Here is a 14,032-nt window from a genome sequence, read left to right as displayed (position 1 = left end):
TATGGCTCCAATGAGAATAATCAGAAATTCATATAATCGCATTGAGGGCATAGGGGCCTAAATTTGCTTTTTCAGCTGTACTTTCTTTTTCTTTGACAAAACAGAAGCTATTGTTGTTGTTCATTGATGGTATGTTTTTCTGTAGTACATACATTAAGGCAGATAGGCTCAATCATTTTTGTTTTTATTCTCTGAAGGAGAAACTGTAATCCTTTTTCTCTTCTCAGTTATTGAATGTCTATGTATAGGATTAAAAAAAATGGTTTACTGAAGGTTGTCATTGCCAAGAAAAGTTGCATTTAATATGCTTTGTATATTTCTTTTCTTTTACAATAATTTATTGTTTGATCACTTGGTAAACCTAGTATATGCCCAGTATAGTATTGCTTTTTTAATACCTTTGTTAATTAATTTCGATTGTTGGACTTTTTAAAAGTTACATGAATTACTTAAGCAACATCCTTAGAGATAATAAGAAAGTCTTTCATTCATTTTAGGTGTATAACCTAGTGTCAGATGCCTTAGCTTTACTCTTGTCCTCTTCAAAGTCAGTATTATCTTGCTATTAATTTCTTGTGCTCATAATACGAATTCTTTACTTTAAACATTACAGTGTATATTCATTAAATAATCTGAAGGAATTTAATAACTGAGTATAGAAAAGGTTTTGAATAGTTGGCAGTTTAAGAAACAGTCCTAAGCTGTTTACATGGTCAGTGGTGACATAAAGGACAGTGGTTACTTATTGCATAGCACAAATAGTTCAGTAAGTGATATCTGTAAAAAAGTCATCATGTACAAATTCTGTTTTAATCTGTTAATTTTTCACACAATACTAAGTAAACTTAAATTGCAGATAAAATGTCTTGTGGCTGGAAGAGTTGCTACTGCAATGCCAAGGTTCATTATAATGTAGTGGATGAAGAGCAAGCTGTCAAATACTCTGCAATTTTAATCTCATTTCTGCTTTCGTTAGGATTCTTAGCTTCTCTTCATGCACCTTATACTTTCTCTATTAGGTAACAGTTCTTATAGTGATGTAATTAGAATGATATTTCAGAGTGTGCTACAGCTGTTACAGTTTCCCACTAGTGTGGACATCTTAATTGAAGTTGTTCTCCATCTGACACTGTTTTTTCTCCTCGTCTGTGCACTGAAATTTATTCTGTAGTAGTTGAGATCTATCATATATGAAAAATCGTTCAACTAAATGAATGATGCAATTAAAATCCTTTATGCAGTCCCTCACTCCCTTTTACTTTTCCCATATAAAAACTGACAAAAGCTACTGTTTAGTCAATACCAGTTTAGGATTGCCTCCAGGCTTTCATTACTCAGGCTTAAACTGACCACCTCATTTTATTCTACTTCTGTATATGTATAAACAGGGAACTTTTCAAGTTTAATTTCTAACAATATGTATTTACTTTGTTCCCCTCCTATTCTTCTGGTTTCAGGAGTTTCTAAATGCCCTCTGACATACTGAAGAAAAATGAGACAAGCTATGAGTAATGAAAAAAATTTGGATATCCAGGCAGAGAGATAAGGCACTGGTGGTCTTAAAGTCTAGCTATAAGCCCTCTTAGTATTTATATCTCTCATGAAAAGGAGTGAAAGGAACTGGAAGTCCTCTCTACTATGCAACAGATGTTGTAACATATTATCCCTTTCATAAACTTACATATCCCCTACGTAAAATCCCCCTGATGCCTTAACAAGTGGGAAGTTGCTTCAAAGCATTCCTAATACAATGGGTATAAGTTGACCATAATTAGTCTTTTTGTTTTGTGCTAACGTAGTGCTTTGAAATAACTCTTTTTTCCATGCCCAGTGCATGGATGAACAGGATGAACATCATTTAAATGATGCTCATCCTGCCTGTTGTTGGCTTTTGTTTTGCTAGACTAAAGAGCACTAAGATTTTCTGTACTCTTAGCAGTAAAGTCTTCTAGTAATCTTCCAGCATTGTACCGGTTCCCTTCTGTACTCTTCCTACTTCCAACTCTTTTTTGAATCTGGTAGGCCAGAATTATGCACACTGTGCTGTGTGGACGTTGGTAAGAGTAATGGTATGAGCATTACTCATTTTCTAGGGAAGATTCTCTGTGGTACCAATGGGATGTAGTTGCATCTTTCCTCTCTCTTGCCTATGGCTGCCTCATAATGGTGGCTTTTTTGTCTTCAGATTACTGAATTTATTTTATTTTGAATTTTATTCAGATTCATCGTATCTGGCAGGATATTGTTCTTATCTTTTACCAGAAGGAAGCTTGGAAGTATATGACTGTTCTCAAGGTCCTACAGTACTGTATTCTTAAAATTACCCAATTTCACGTTCTCAATGCATAGCATGAGTACATTCCTACATTTTGCTCAAAGGTCGTTAGCAATACATTGAACAAATTGCCTTCAAGGCCAGTGAGTAACTCCACCAATATACTTCCTATAGTCTTACATTCTCTTTTTTCTCACTTAGTAAATTGTGATACCTAACAATTCCTTTACTAAATCTCATCTTCTCAGATTTACTTAATTATTGAGTTTCCCATGTGTCATCCCTGTGACATAATTAATGTCATTAATGCAGAAGTAGTACAGTAGATTTCATCTGTCTAGAATGTCTAGGAGGTACTGGTTTTTTGTTTTATTTGTTTGCTTTTTCTTTCCAGAGAAGGTATAAGGTTGTCCTGCGATAATGTAACTTTTCTGAACCTAATTTACGCACATAGTGGCAAAAAATAATTTTTTTCTCTAGGAGAAAAAAATTTTGAAACAGTGCTAAAAAACAACAACAACAACAACAACCAGTTCAACTACTAAGACTTGTGCAGTATATAACATTACTAGCTTTTGTTTGGAGGAAATTTTAGGATTTTTTACTTTTTTTTTTCCCATATCTAATAACTACTTATTGTTTATGTATAGGAGAAACTCCACAGATGGGGAAATGTGTTTGAAGAAACTGTCTTAGCTTTCCACTGTGAAGTAAAGCTTCCTCTACTGAGAAAGGGAGGATAGCCTTCTGAACCTGTACTCTGAAATCATGAACTTAAACTTCCTCTTAAGGAAAAGAAGTGGCTGAAGTACCCTTCTGATACCTCTTTTGACCCTACGACTTGAAGTTAAATAACGAACTTCCTGCTGCTTCAACTTTGCAGGATTCAGACAATTTTTAGTAAGATAGATGTGGATTTCAGATTTATGAATAGCTTTTTTTAAAGCTAGATTTTGCAAATCTAATGTTTTCAGAACATTCATTGATTCCAACTTTTTATGTGTTCAGACGAAGAACTGGGTATTTTTTATCTCACTTATACAGTGTAAGAATTGATGCAAGGGACATAAACTCTTACTGTAGTTCCTTAAACGTCTCAAAACACAATGAGGGTAGTTTGTTTCCAGCTAACCTGCCTGGAAAGACCGTGTGACAGATAGAGAAACACAACCCCTGCACCTACACGAGTGTTTTGAAAAGGGCCTGAAATACTAGCAGCAAAATATGTAGAAATACAACAGTCTTTTGTGGTTGATAAATTGGTTAAGTCAACTGAATATTGACTGGGAATCAGGTTGGAATAGTTTTGATGTAGAAGGATATTCATTGAAAGAATTGAGAGTGTGACATCTCTTTTCCTGTAGCTTTTCTGCAACCTCTGAACATCATTATAAGGATGGTGAAGATCAGTGGCTTCTATTTTGGATTGACTACAGGCTAGTCAATACACATTCTTTTTAATGTATTAGGAATTGCCTAGAGTATTTTTCAGTTAAAAAAAAAAAACAGCCACATGAAATGATTCTTTGTCTTACAAATATGAGAAGATAAACAGGTTTTGAAGTCTTAAATTAGGCCCGTGGCATTTCTTCATTAAAACTTACTAAGTTTAGCAGGTGTAGTTGGAACAGAGAGAGATAATATGGCTCACCTGAACAGTGTACTTTGTAATCTGTGTGAGGCAGAATGAGGAATCTAAGAAAGATATATAAACCTTACGAGCAGAGAATGCTGTTTCTAACTGACTGAGCTTGATTTTCACAAAATAGACAATACAACTCTTTCAGGGCTGTTTTCCTTCTTAAATTTCCTTCATTACTTTCCTCTAGACTTGGACAGAAGCTGACCTTTGAGCAGAGGTGAAGTTTGGAAGATTTTAAACTAGTGAATCAAAATTTGAAACAAATGCAAACGTAAAATTGAAATAATAATGCAGCTGCTTCCATTTCTACTATAATCTATGAAAATTACTGCATTTTATAGGATCTACTTTGTGTACTAATATGTAATCTGAACATTATTTTTGCTGAAATTGAAATAGTCTCAAATACTAACACATTGAGCATAAATCTCCTCATTTGGAAGAAGTAGAACACATTTTGTAATGGATGCTAACCTTTTTGAAAACATGATATCCAGCATTTTTGAATGACTTCAGTTGTTGTTCCCTTTACTAGATATAATATCAGAGGAACAGCGATAGGTGATAGAATAATGAGGTAACTGATTCTTTTTTTCCTCCCCCCCTCTTATTATTTCTGTATAATGGATTTATCAGGTTCCTGTTTTTTGTATCTAACTGGCATTTTAAGAATTGCTATACTTAAAGTGCTATGAATTATCCTTAGCTGCATGTTTTTGCATGGAAATGGAAAAAAAAAAAATGGCAGCGTATACATTTAACAACATTAACATTTTTATTGTGTGCTGTAGAAATTAATGGAATTTGTAAAGTGTTAAGTTTGTGAAAAACAATTATCGTTTTTGTTAGGCTGCTGAGGAACATTTAACTTTGCATCTGCTTTGTCTGGCACTAGAGAACACCCAGTTCTGAAAAAATATAAGATTTTACATCTTTTTTTTTCCCTGAACAAGATGTAATTATCAAAGGTATACTTGATAATGCATATTTATCAAAAAAGTGCTAACTATTTCTAAAAAAAAGTGCTAAATATAATGAGGTTAAATGGAAAAGACACTTGATCTCATGTTCTTCACTGAAACACTTCAGTGAATTAGTTATAAGAATATAGAAGGTTTGGGAAACTGTTTGGCCATGTGCCATAAGAGGGAGAAATGTTCTAGTGTGATTTAATGCTAAAGCCTCGGGAAGTAGAGAAAAGGTGGGGAAAAATAATGCTAAAGATGAAAAATAACACACTGTCCTTGTGTGGCTACAAAGGAAAAGACATAGGATGTTGTTTCATACAAAACTTAACCTGAGTCTTATATCTTAAATGCTTAGAGAAAAATACCATAGACACATATTCCATTGTCTTATATTTCAAACTTAGCTGTAATTGAAATACATAAATTTAACACAACAGTGTTTGGAAGGGGTTCAGGAGTCGGTGTTCTTCTTGCTATATTGTACCTAGCTTTCACAATAGGTATTTTTTCTGTATTAAACATATTTACCATGGAGTTCTTTAGCTCTTCAGTAACGTCCAGAAGATAGATTTTGTTTGCTATAAATGTCATATAAAAATGAATAATTTATTCAGCATGGAATTTTTTTTCACTATACTTTTCTCTGATTTTAGTTGTTCTTTTGTAATATATCAGAATTTCTGAAAAATGAAAATGTAGAAAGGTTTGCATCTAAGGAGAATTGAAATACTGGTTGTGTTAGAGGGAATGACTTATGGAAGGCATTTGGGTAAACATTTTGTCTTATGTAATCAGCAGTAAAATAAATTTTTGCTTTTAGGATGTCAGTGGGCTGTTAGCATGACAGTTCTGCTGCTGTTTATGAACCTCCTTAATGCTTGATATTGGACAGCAGTAATAAATCTCTTTCCGAGTGTCAGAGGCTTCCATAGGACCATGGGTATTTAGTAATTAAAATCAGAAACACAATCAAATATTGATATTCAAGAAGGGGATCTGTTTTAATATAGATCTGACCAGAAAACATCGGAGAAACTTCTTCTAAGGTAATGGGAATAAGCCTTAGGTTCCCTGCATTTGATTTGGATAGGAAAAAATAGTTCAAATGAGAAGATGGCAATAACAACAAAAACAGGCTTCAAACAGCAGAAAAGCAATGTTCCTGGTAGCGAAACCAGACAATGTTTGGCTGCATTTTAGTGAATTTGGAAACCTTAAAAGGCAAAGATCCTTAGTACTGGAGGATTCTGTGCTGTTTTAGTTGAGTGATCAGAGCTGAGGTGAGAAGAATGTAGGAAAGGAAGTGCGCCTGAGCTCCATAACCAGTTGCTACAGCTGAACTTGAGAGATGATCACCTTGCAGTAATGGTGTTGGAAAGAAGCAGGGTTATCAAGGATACCTGATAAATTTTGTGACAGCTACTGCACCTGGGCCTTTAATAGAAAAATGTTTGTAGCTGAATTCCTGTAGATTGTTGGCAGATTCAGCAATTGGTTAATTGTGATGGTAGGTTTTCCTTCTTCTGAGAAACACAGAACAGTGACTTTCAAAATAATTTTAAAAGATAAGCATAAGTTGTTTTAAAACAACTGCACACTTAGAAAATCTTGAGTAACGTAGACCGGAAACGAGGGTCCCCAGTTCTCAAAAAATGTATTTTCAAGAGGAATGATGTTTTACTTTTAAGAGAAATAACGTGCTTTAATAATAAGCTAATTATTAGATTGCATATATATATTTCTGAACTCTTTATTAGATATCCTAAACATAAAGAGAATGTCCTATGTGACAAAGACTTTTCTTTTGAAAAATTTCTAGCTGATAAGTTTGCATCTTTTCCATTTTTCTGGCTATATAATTGAAAGAATATAATGGTTACACTTGTGAATACCTATTCAATTCATGTAGGTCCTAATTTAAATGTGCTTTTGATCATTAATAACAATCAACTTTGGAGACTTGAATAAGGCTGAATGTAAGGGGCAAAACTGTGCTCATCAAGACTTCACACAGCAGTTTTATAAGATATTACACAAAGGTAGCACAAGATGAAGTTAAAGCTTTTTTAGCCGTATGCCTTCAGATAAGATGGTAGTACTGAATTATTCTGAAATCAGAGCATTGCCTCCAGTTTAAGGACATAACGATATGGACTGCTCTGAAAGTAATGCCTCCTACTTTAATAAGTTGGCACACAATGTCAGAGGCAGATGTTATGGCAGGAGAGACTGAACCTCCCCAACAGCATTCCATTACATGCTGTTGCTGTGTGACAGATGGCAGCAAGGGGCAGTCTGACAAAATGGCGTCTGACATGGAGGTGTGTATGAAGCAAAGGTGTGTCATTGAAGTCCTCCATGCATCAACATTCATTGACACTTGCTGAACATTTCTGGAGACCAAACAGTGGGTATAAGCATGGTGAGGTGATGGGTGGAGCATTTGAGCAGTGGGAGACGGAGACATCGAAGACAAGTCACATTCTGGACAGCCATGCAGTCATTGTCAGTGGCATTGCTGGAATATCACGAAGTTTGTGCCAAATGTGTCACACAAATGCTCACACAGAAACAGAAGGAACACTGTATGGAAGTTTGTGAGGACCTATTGAACCAATCTGATGCTGAAGATGACATGGATTGCATCATTACCAGTAATGAGATGTGTTGTCACCACTACAAAGCAGAGTTAAAACAGCAGTCCTTTGGGTGATGATACATGACGAAAAAGCTCAGGACTTAGCCCTCGGGCAGTAAAGTGATATACATTTTTTGGGATAAGAAAGGGATGATCCTTCTGGATTTCCTGGAGCCTGGGTAAACCATCCACTCTTACGACTATGTTGTGCCTCTGCCTAAGCTGAAGGCTTGTACTTCTGGAATCAGGGCAGAGAAGAAAACAACCTTTTTCTTGAAATACAGTGATTCCAGGCCTCATACCAGTCTGGGGACCATGGAGCACACTGTCAGTCTTAGCTGGACTGTCCTACCATAGCTACTATATACTCCAGATTTGGCATCTTCTGTCTTCCATCTGTTTGGGCCAATGAAAGATGGACCGTGTGGGCAACATTGTCCTAACAACAGCATCTTCATTGCAGCTGTGAAACATTGAATCACCTCTGCAAGTGCAGGTTTTTATGGGTGCAGCATGCAGGCTCTTGTTCATTGCTGGTGAAAATGCACAGCTAATGGTGATGACTATGTTAAGAAGTAGTATTTTGTAGCTGAGAATTTGTTCTATCAGGCAGTGTTATTGTGCTCTTCATAGCTGTTGTAGTTTCCATGGAAATAAATAGGAGGCATTACTTTCAGGGTGACTAACAGAAAACATTAATCAGTTTCATCAGCATTACAAGGCATAACATTTTCTGTTCCATAAAAATAATAACAATTGATTATTGGTTTTGTATCCAACATTTTCAACAAGTCTTCATTATTTGGTGAATATGAGTAAATAGCTTGGTTTTATCAATTGATGGAGCTGCCTGAAGAATATTGACACAACGTGTATAAATTTCAACATCTGTCAATTTATGCTTGGAAGAATGTGCAGTTTGAAAGAGAAACAGCAGCTCCCAGTCAAGCTTAGGCAAACTTCAGAAAAGAGAAGAATTGCACAGAACCCTTTGCTACCTCCTGATGGTCCATGTCATTAGGCTACTGCCTAACTTTATGTTGCAGTAGACAGCAATTGCTTATCACAAACAGAAATTAAAAACTCAAGACAAATACGTTTTTGTTTTCTTAAGTGGTGTTTGTTAGTGTGTCTTAGATTAGGTTGTGCACATATTTATCTTTAGTGGAGAAGACTTGCCTCTGCCAAGCTCCTGCTTGTAGCAGCATGTTACTGGAATGCATGCTAACTGTCTCACAGTTACAGCCACATGTGCTTGGCTGCAGTCTCCATGCTGAAGATAGGCATTGACTTCATAAGATAACTTAAGTATGAGTCCATTTTGTCTTTTAAACTAAGACCTTAAACTCAGAACTGAACTTAAAGGAAAGGCACTGTTTTTGTCAAAAATGGCTTTTTGTTTCTGCTTTTATTTTAAAAATGCATGATTCTGAAGAGCCTTGACATTTGTTGTAATGGGCTGCGTTAGGGGAATTTAGATGGGGATGTGAATTTTCATAGGAATGCTAAGACAAAAGAAAACATATCAAGGAACTACTTTGGAATAGCAGTTAGTTGTTTAACACTATCTTCTGATCTCAAAACTTCTTGAATGCAATCTAGGAAGCATCTCTTTTGAAAGAGATGGATAAATTTCCTGCTTTATCAGACCTAATGATTAACTTTTCAACTTCTCTGCTGCTCATCTTTTTGTTAACAAATTAGTACAGATTAATACACCACACCCCAAAATCCAAATGAGCATCACAGTAAGCAATAGCCATAAGGCTAGTAGGCATGGTCTTGAAATCAAAAAGGGTCTTAACTGTGATGAGTAACTGTGCTGTTTTTGAAGCCTTGTGGTCGTTGATGTGGTTGATAACAATTGTTATTTCCTTTGCTTTCTCTCAGAAACAACTTCATTTTTAAACACAGGTACAAAGCTAAATGTCTGTGAATAATTGTTTAAGGTTTCTGCAAGTAATTTATGTAGTTTATCAGGTGCTGCTCATCTTTTCCATCACATAGAGTAATTAACAATCACAGCATACTTATTTAGTAGTGTATGAAGGTGGAGCTAGAGAACTGTACAGATATTAAACTGGAGGAGGTAGAAAACTCTCAGAAAGGAAACAGAAGTAGTTCATTTTATGGAATTTTTCCAGACAATTTTGCAGTAGTTGTGTTAGCTCGCTGTTGAGTGGATCTGTTGACTAATACTTACAAATCTCCTCTAATTTCTATTAAAAAAAAAAAAAAAAAAAAAAAAGTATTAAAATATCCTGTGAAAGTTTAGCCACATTAGAAGACTTGTCTTAGTTTGACAGTTTTCTATAAATGCTGTATTGATCATTTGGATTAATTTTCATCTTTGTCTAGCTGTAGGATAACAATTAATCTTGATTTTATTGTCCAACTTCCTCCTATGACAAAAATGAAACAGAAGCATGCAGACCATTGTTAGAGAGAATTATGAGACACAGTTTTCTGGAGTTTTTTTTCTGGGAAAGACTCCTGTTAGAGGAATCCAGAATCAGCAGTTAAAACACCACCACATCACTTATGGCCTAATTCAGGCTACTAGCCTTTGCATGGCAGCATACCAAGGTTACACATGTGTTCAATTCTGGATCAATTTAGTTTTCAGGATCCTATATATTTCTGTAGTTTGATTCCTTGCTTTCTGCTAAAATCTGTACTTGCTTCTTCCAGAAGAATGATGTTCTCATTGGAATATGTTCAAGACCTCAAAGCTGATAGCAACCCCGATAAAGAATGAAAGAAAGCTAGGTGCAGGTGGTTAGTTTGGTTATCACTGGAATTATAGGGATCTACAAACCTAGGGCTAAAGAGTAGAAACATTGCACCAGGGTCTTTTCAGATCTTAATCAAAAAGTAGTTTCCTGGAACTAAATAGTCACAAAACAGAATATATCATTTGGCTTATTTGTCTTTGTTATTCCAGGAAAGCTGCTAACATAGAGGTAGTTTCTACTGTAAATTATTTCGAATAATTTCCGTCCTCAGTAGGACCATTTTTAAAAGATATTTAAGCCTTGAGCCTTGTCATAAAAAAATAACAAAGAAAAGTATATTTCATGAAATTTGAGAGAAAAAAAAAAAACCATGAAAACCCACAAACAAATCACACTGGAAGGCACACTACATCCTTAATAGCCTTCCGTGTTTCTGAATGTCTGTATTAGCATAGGTCTTTCACTTCAGAGTTTTGCTACCTCATTGTGTTTGGAGGTTATCTCTAGCACTTCATAAAAAAAGCACGTGAATTTTGCCAACACCTGATGTTTGTACTTCAGAGAGGCAATGAAATGTTGCATCACTTGACAGTCCACCGTCTTGCATGCTGTTCTTGCGCTAAGTCAGGATGGATATCTTTAAAAGTCTGCAGTTTTACATTCGGAATAGCGTTGGTGTTTGTACCAAACTTATGGAGAGTGTGTTTGAGTGCCTAATTATTATCTTATAGCCCTGTTTTGATAGCCCGTTTCAATGTTTGGAAATGGTCTTTCAGTGCTGTTCTCTTTGTGTGCTATTTGTAGACGATCTGCTGTTGCCCGCATTCAGGAGCTCTTCAGAAGGAGGAAAGAAAGGAAAGAAATGGAAGAGTTGGAGACTTTGAACATTAGACGTCCTTTAATAAAGATGGTTTATAAAGGTCATCGGAACTCCCGAACAATGGTACAAATGCTTTGTTTGCTTCTGGAGCCATAGGTTTTTGTATGGAGTGAATTAGTGTGGGTGCTACGTTGACAAGATTTCCAAAAAGGATGTTGTAAGCACTCCCACTTGCATATTCACTTGGAAGTCATATGTATAATTTGCTCTAAATGAAAATGAAAATCAGCATGGCTTGTGTGGCACCATGTTAGACAATCAAATTTTCGGCAGTTTGATTTTCTCCTTATATTTCTTTGAAATTTCAGGTGCTTATCTGTCAGATTAAGTGGTATAAAATGTGACTACTTTCAAAATTATTATTGGATCCTCATTCTCCCTTCCAAGCTCTTTAAAGGGAAATTAGTGATAAAATTTTGAAGAACTTGGAAGGGAGAGTGAGAATTCAGTAATTTTGAAGAGCTTGGAAAGGAAAAGTGAGGATTCAATAATAGTTTTAAAGAGATTTGACATATTTGAATTTAAAAAAGGAAATATGCCAGTTATTAATCTTACTATCAATACTAAATGCCCTGCCTTTTTCATATAAAGTGCATATTTTGAGGAAAAGTACAGCTACTGTTTTTAAAACAGTGGTGCATAAAAAACAAATGCTGTCTTCCTCGCTGTTTTTTTTCTTTTTTCTTTTTTTTTTTTTTGTCTTTTTGCAGTACTTGGAAGATGTTAAGTTCTCAATGCTAGGTGATGCTTTGTAGAAGTAGTAAGTATCTTGTTTTGAAGATGATCTGAGGGGTAGTCCCTCTTCCTCCAAGAGCAGTTTTACAGAGCTTAAATGAAAGGCTTTGATTACACTGGGGGGAAATTGCTTCAATAAGTGCATATTTCAGTAAGCATAAAACAATAAAGCCTAGAATAAATTTGATTAATGGCAAGATCTTGCACTGTGTTTCACAAAATAAACTTAGTTACTCAAAAATGCATTAGTTTAAAAGTCAATTATCGAGCACTTAGTTCAGAGATATTAAGACTAAGCTTTCCTAAGTGGTCTTAATTTAGTCTCCATCTGTGTATGTGTTGTTGCACAGATTATTCCATGCACGTTGTTATTTAGCTTCTGTAGAATTTGGTTTGGTGTTTTAACTTCAGTTTTACACGAGCACCTCTGACAAGGCATGCATACAGTAGAAGACTGGCATGTTTGTTTCTGTGGTGGCAAACATCATTTTGATTTTCTTTTTTCTGATGGACTCCATCGTGAAGGAAGAAAGCTGGTTTCCATTTCAAATTTGAGATGGAGACAGTTTATGGAACACACTCTCTACGCACTTTCTCCGTTTCCTATACACTTGAGCTACCCAGGGATAAAATTGTCTTGTCAATTACATGCATCTGTTATTTTGATCATACATATGTAAGAGAAATGAACTAAAGTCAGGCATGCAGATTGGTTAATTTGGGTGCTTTCTGACTTTTGAGAGTTTAATTGGACAATCTTACAAAAAATTGTAATGATCATATTTTGTGTAATTTCTATATTTGTTAGAAAACAAATTGTTTGAAAAGAACAGTAACAGCAGTGTGTGTGATGTTAGGGGGTAGGAGGTGGGATTTCTTGTTTCTTTCTGCCTGTTCAGAGAAAGAATGATCTTGTGAGCCCAAACTCCTTTCTCTTCATAATTTGTCTTTTGCTATGTACCTCCATTTCTCTGTTTCTCTGGTCTCCTTCTTACTAATTTTCCCTCCTGGCCTAGTCATCACTTTTTGTATATTTGCCATTCTTCCTTTCATTATACTCACCCCAAGTCCCAGATTCCCATTTTAAAAAGTTAACTTGAAAGAAATTCTGTTCTTCAGTAGAGCACATGTATGTAAGCAAGGAGCAGATGATAGATTATGTATGCATGCAGCAAAAGTTTGAAAACATAAAATATTTTAATTTTAGCATCACATAAAGCAACAGATTTCAAATTCACAATTAAGTCATTTGAAAATTAGAAATGTAAAATAAGCAGATGCTTAAGAGAATACAAAGAAATAATAACTGAGAATAAAATAAGGTTATTTATGATTATGGATGTTTTGGATGCACTTGTATGTAACAGAACAATAAGAAGATGAGACCTATAAGACAAAAACTGCAGAAAGATGAAAATATTGGAAACGTGTTCTAGACTACAGATTCCAGAAATGCATTTTCTTGGCTTATTTTTAGCTATAAAGATGATATTACTGCACTGACTGTATCATAGGAACGTACTCTTGTAGACAAAGACCTAGCAAGATCCCAAGGTTGAAGTTTGATAGTGGATGTATTTAATGCTGAAAATACAGTGCATATTTTTAACATTGGTAATGGTTCAGCTTACTTAGTATGGTTCTTTATCATGTTTTTTTTTAAATCAGCATAGCTTGGGCAAGGCACAGAACAAGGCTGTGTGTCTGTCCTTTTCTCCAGTGCATTTTTCTGAAAAAGTTGTGCAAAAGGAAAGGATGAAGGCGCTGCCTACTGGAGAGCTTTATTGTGATGTGTTACCTGGAACACAATTCCACTCTTTTTAAATGGTCTTTTGTCCTCTTTCATATTCAGGTTTCTATCTCTTTTGTATGAGATTTCTTAATTTTTAGTATTTAAGAATATGATTTTGTGCTGTACTTCAAGCATTGGGCATCATCTGTGTGGACTCTGAAAGCTGCTCTATGGGAAATTTCTGTTCATGTATCTCCTCCCAGGGTATGTCAATTTGAAAAAAATTAATACACTTTAAGCTTCAGAACTGTTTAAAGTGTAATTTTTTGTGTAGGTTTACATTTGAAAATGGCAACCCAAATATCAGATTAGTGTGAAGCTTTCAGCTCTTGCATTGTGTCTGAGTTGGACTGCTCTTGAAGAAGCA

The 14,032-nt window shown here is 35.3% G+C and overlaps 1 protein-coding gene across 8 annotated transcripts in view; it reads left to right on the top strand.

Annotated features, from left to right (window-relative positions):
• Positions 1-14,032, top strand: part of DCAF6 (DDB1 and CUL4 associated factor 6) — an 81,274-nt gene that overhangs the window by 58,570 nt on the left and 8,672 nt on the right. For 6 of the 8 annotated variants that reach the window (XM_090152527.1, XM_090152525.1, XM_090152539.1 and 3 more), the window contains 2 exons: positions 4,453-4,494; positions 11,063-11,201. In XM_090152527.1, the coding sequence (XP_090008653.1) occupies positions 4,453-4,494; positions 11,063-11,201 (181 nt within the window). The remainder of the gene's footprint in view (positions 1-4,452; positions 4,495-11,062; positions 11,202-14,032) is intronic. The other 2 variants (XM_031612697.2, XM_031612694.2) reach the window with 1 other exon arrangement.

This window comes from Phasianus colchicus, chromosome 1 (assembly GCF_987193195.1).
Source record: "Phasianus colchicus chromosome 1, bPhaCol1.hap1.1, whole genome shotgun sequence".
NCBI classification, from domain to species: domain Eukaryota; kingdom Metazoa; phylum Chordata; class Aves; order Galliformes; family Phasianidae; genus Phasianus; species Phasianus colchicus.
The sequence above is the reverse complement of the archived record's forward strand: the minus strand, read 5'-3'. Positions and strand labels throughout refer to the sequence as shown.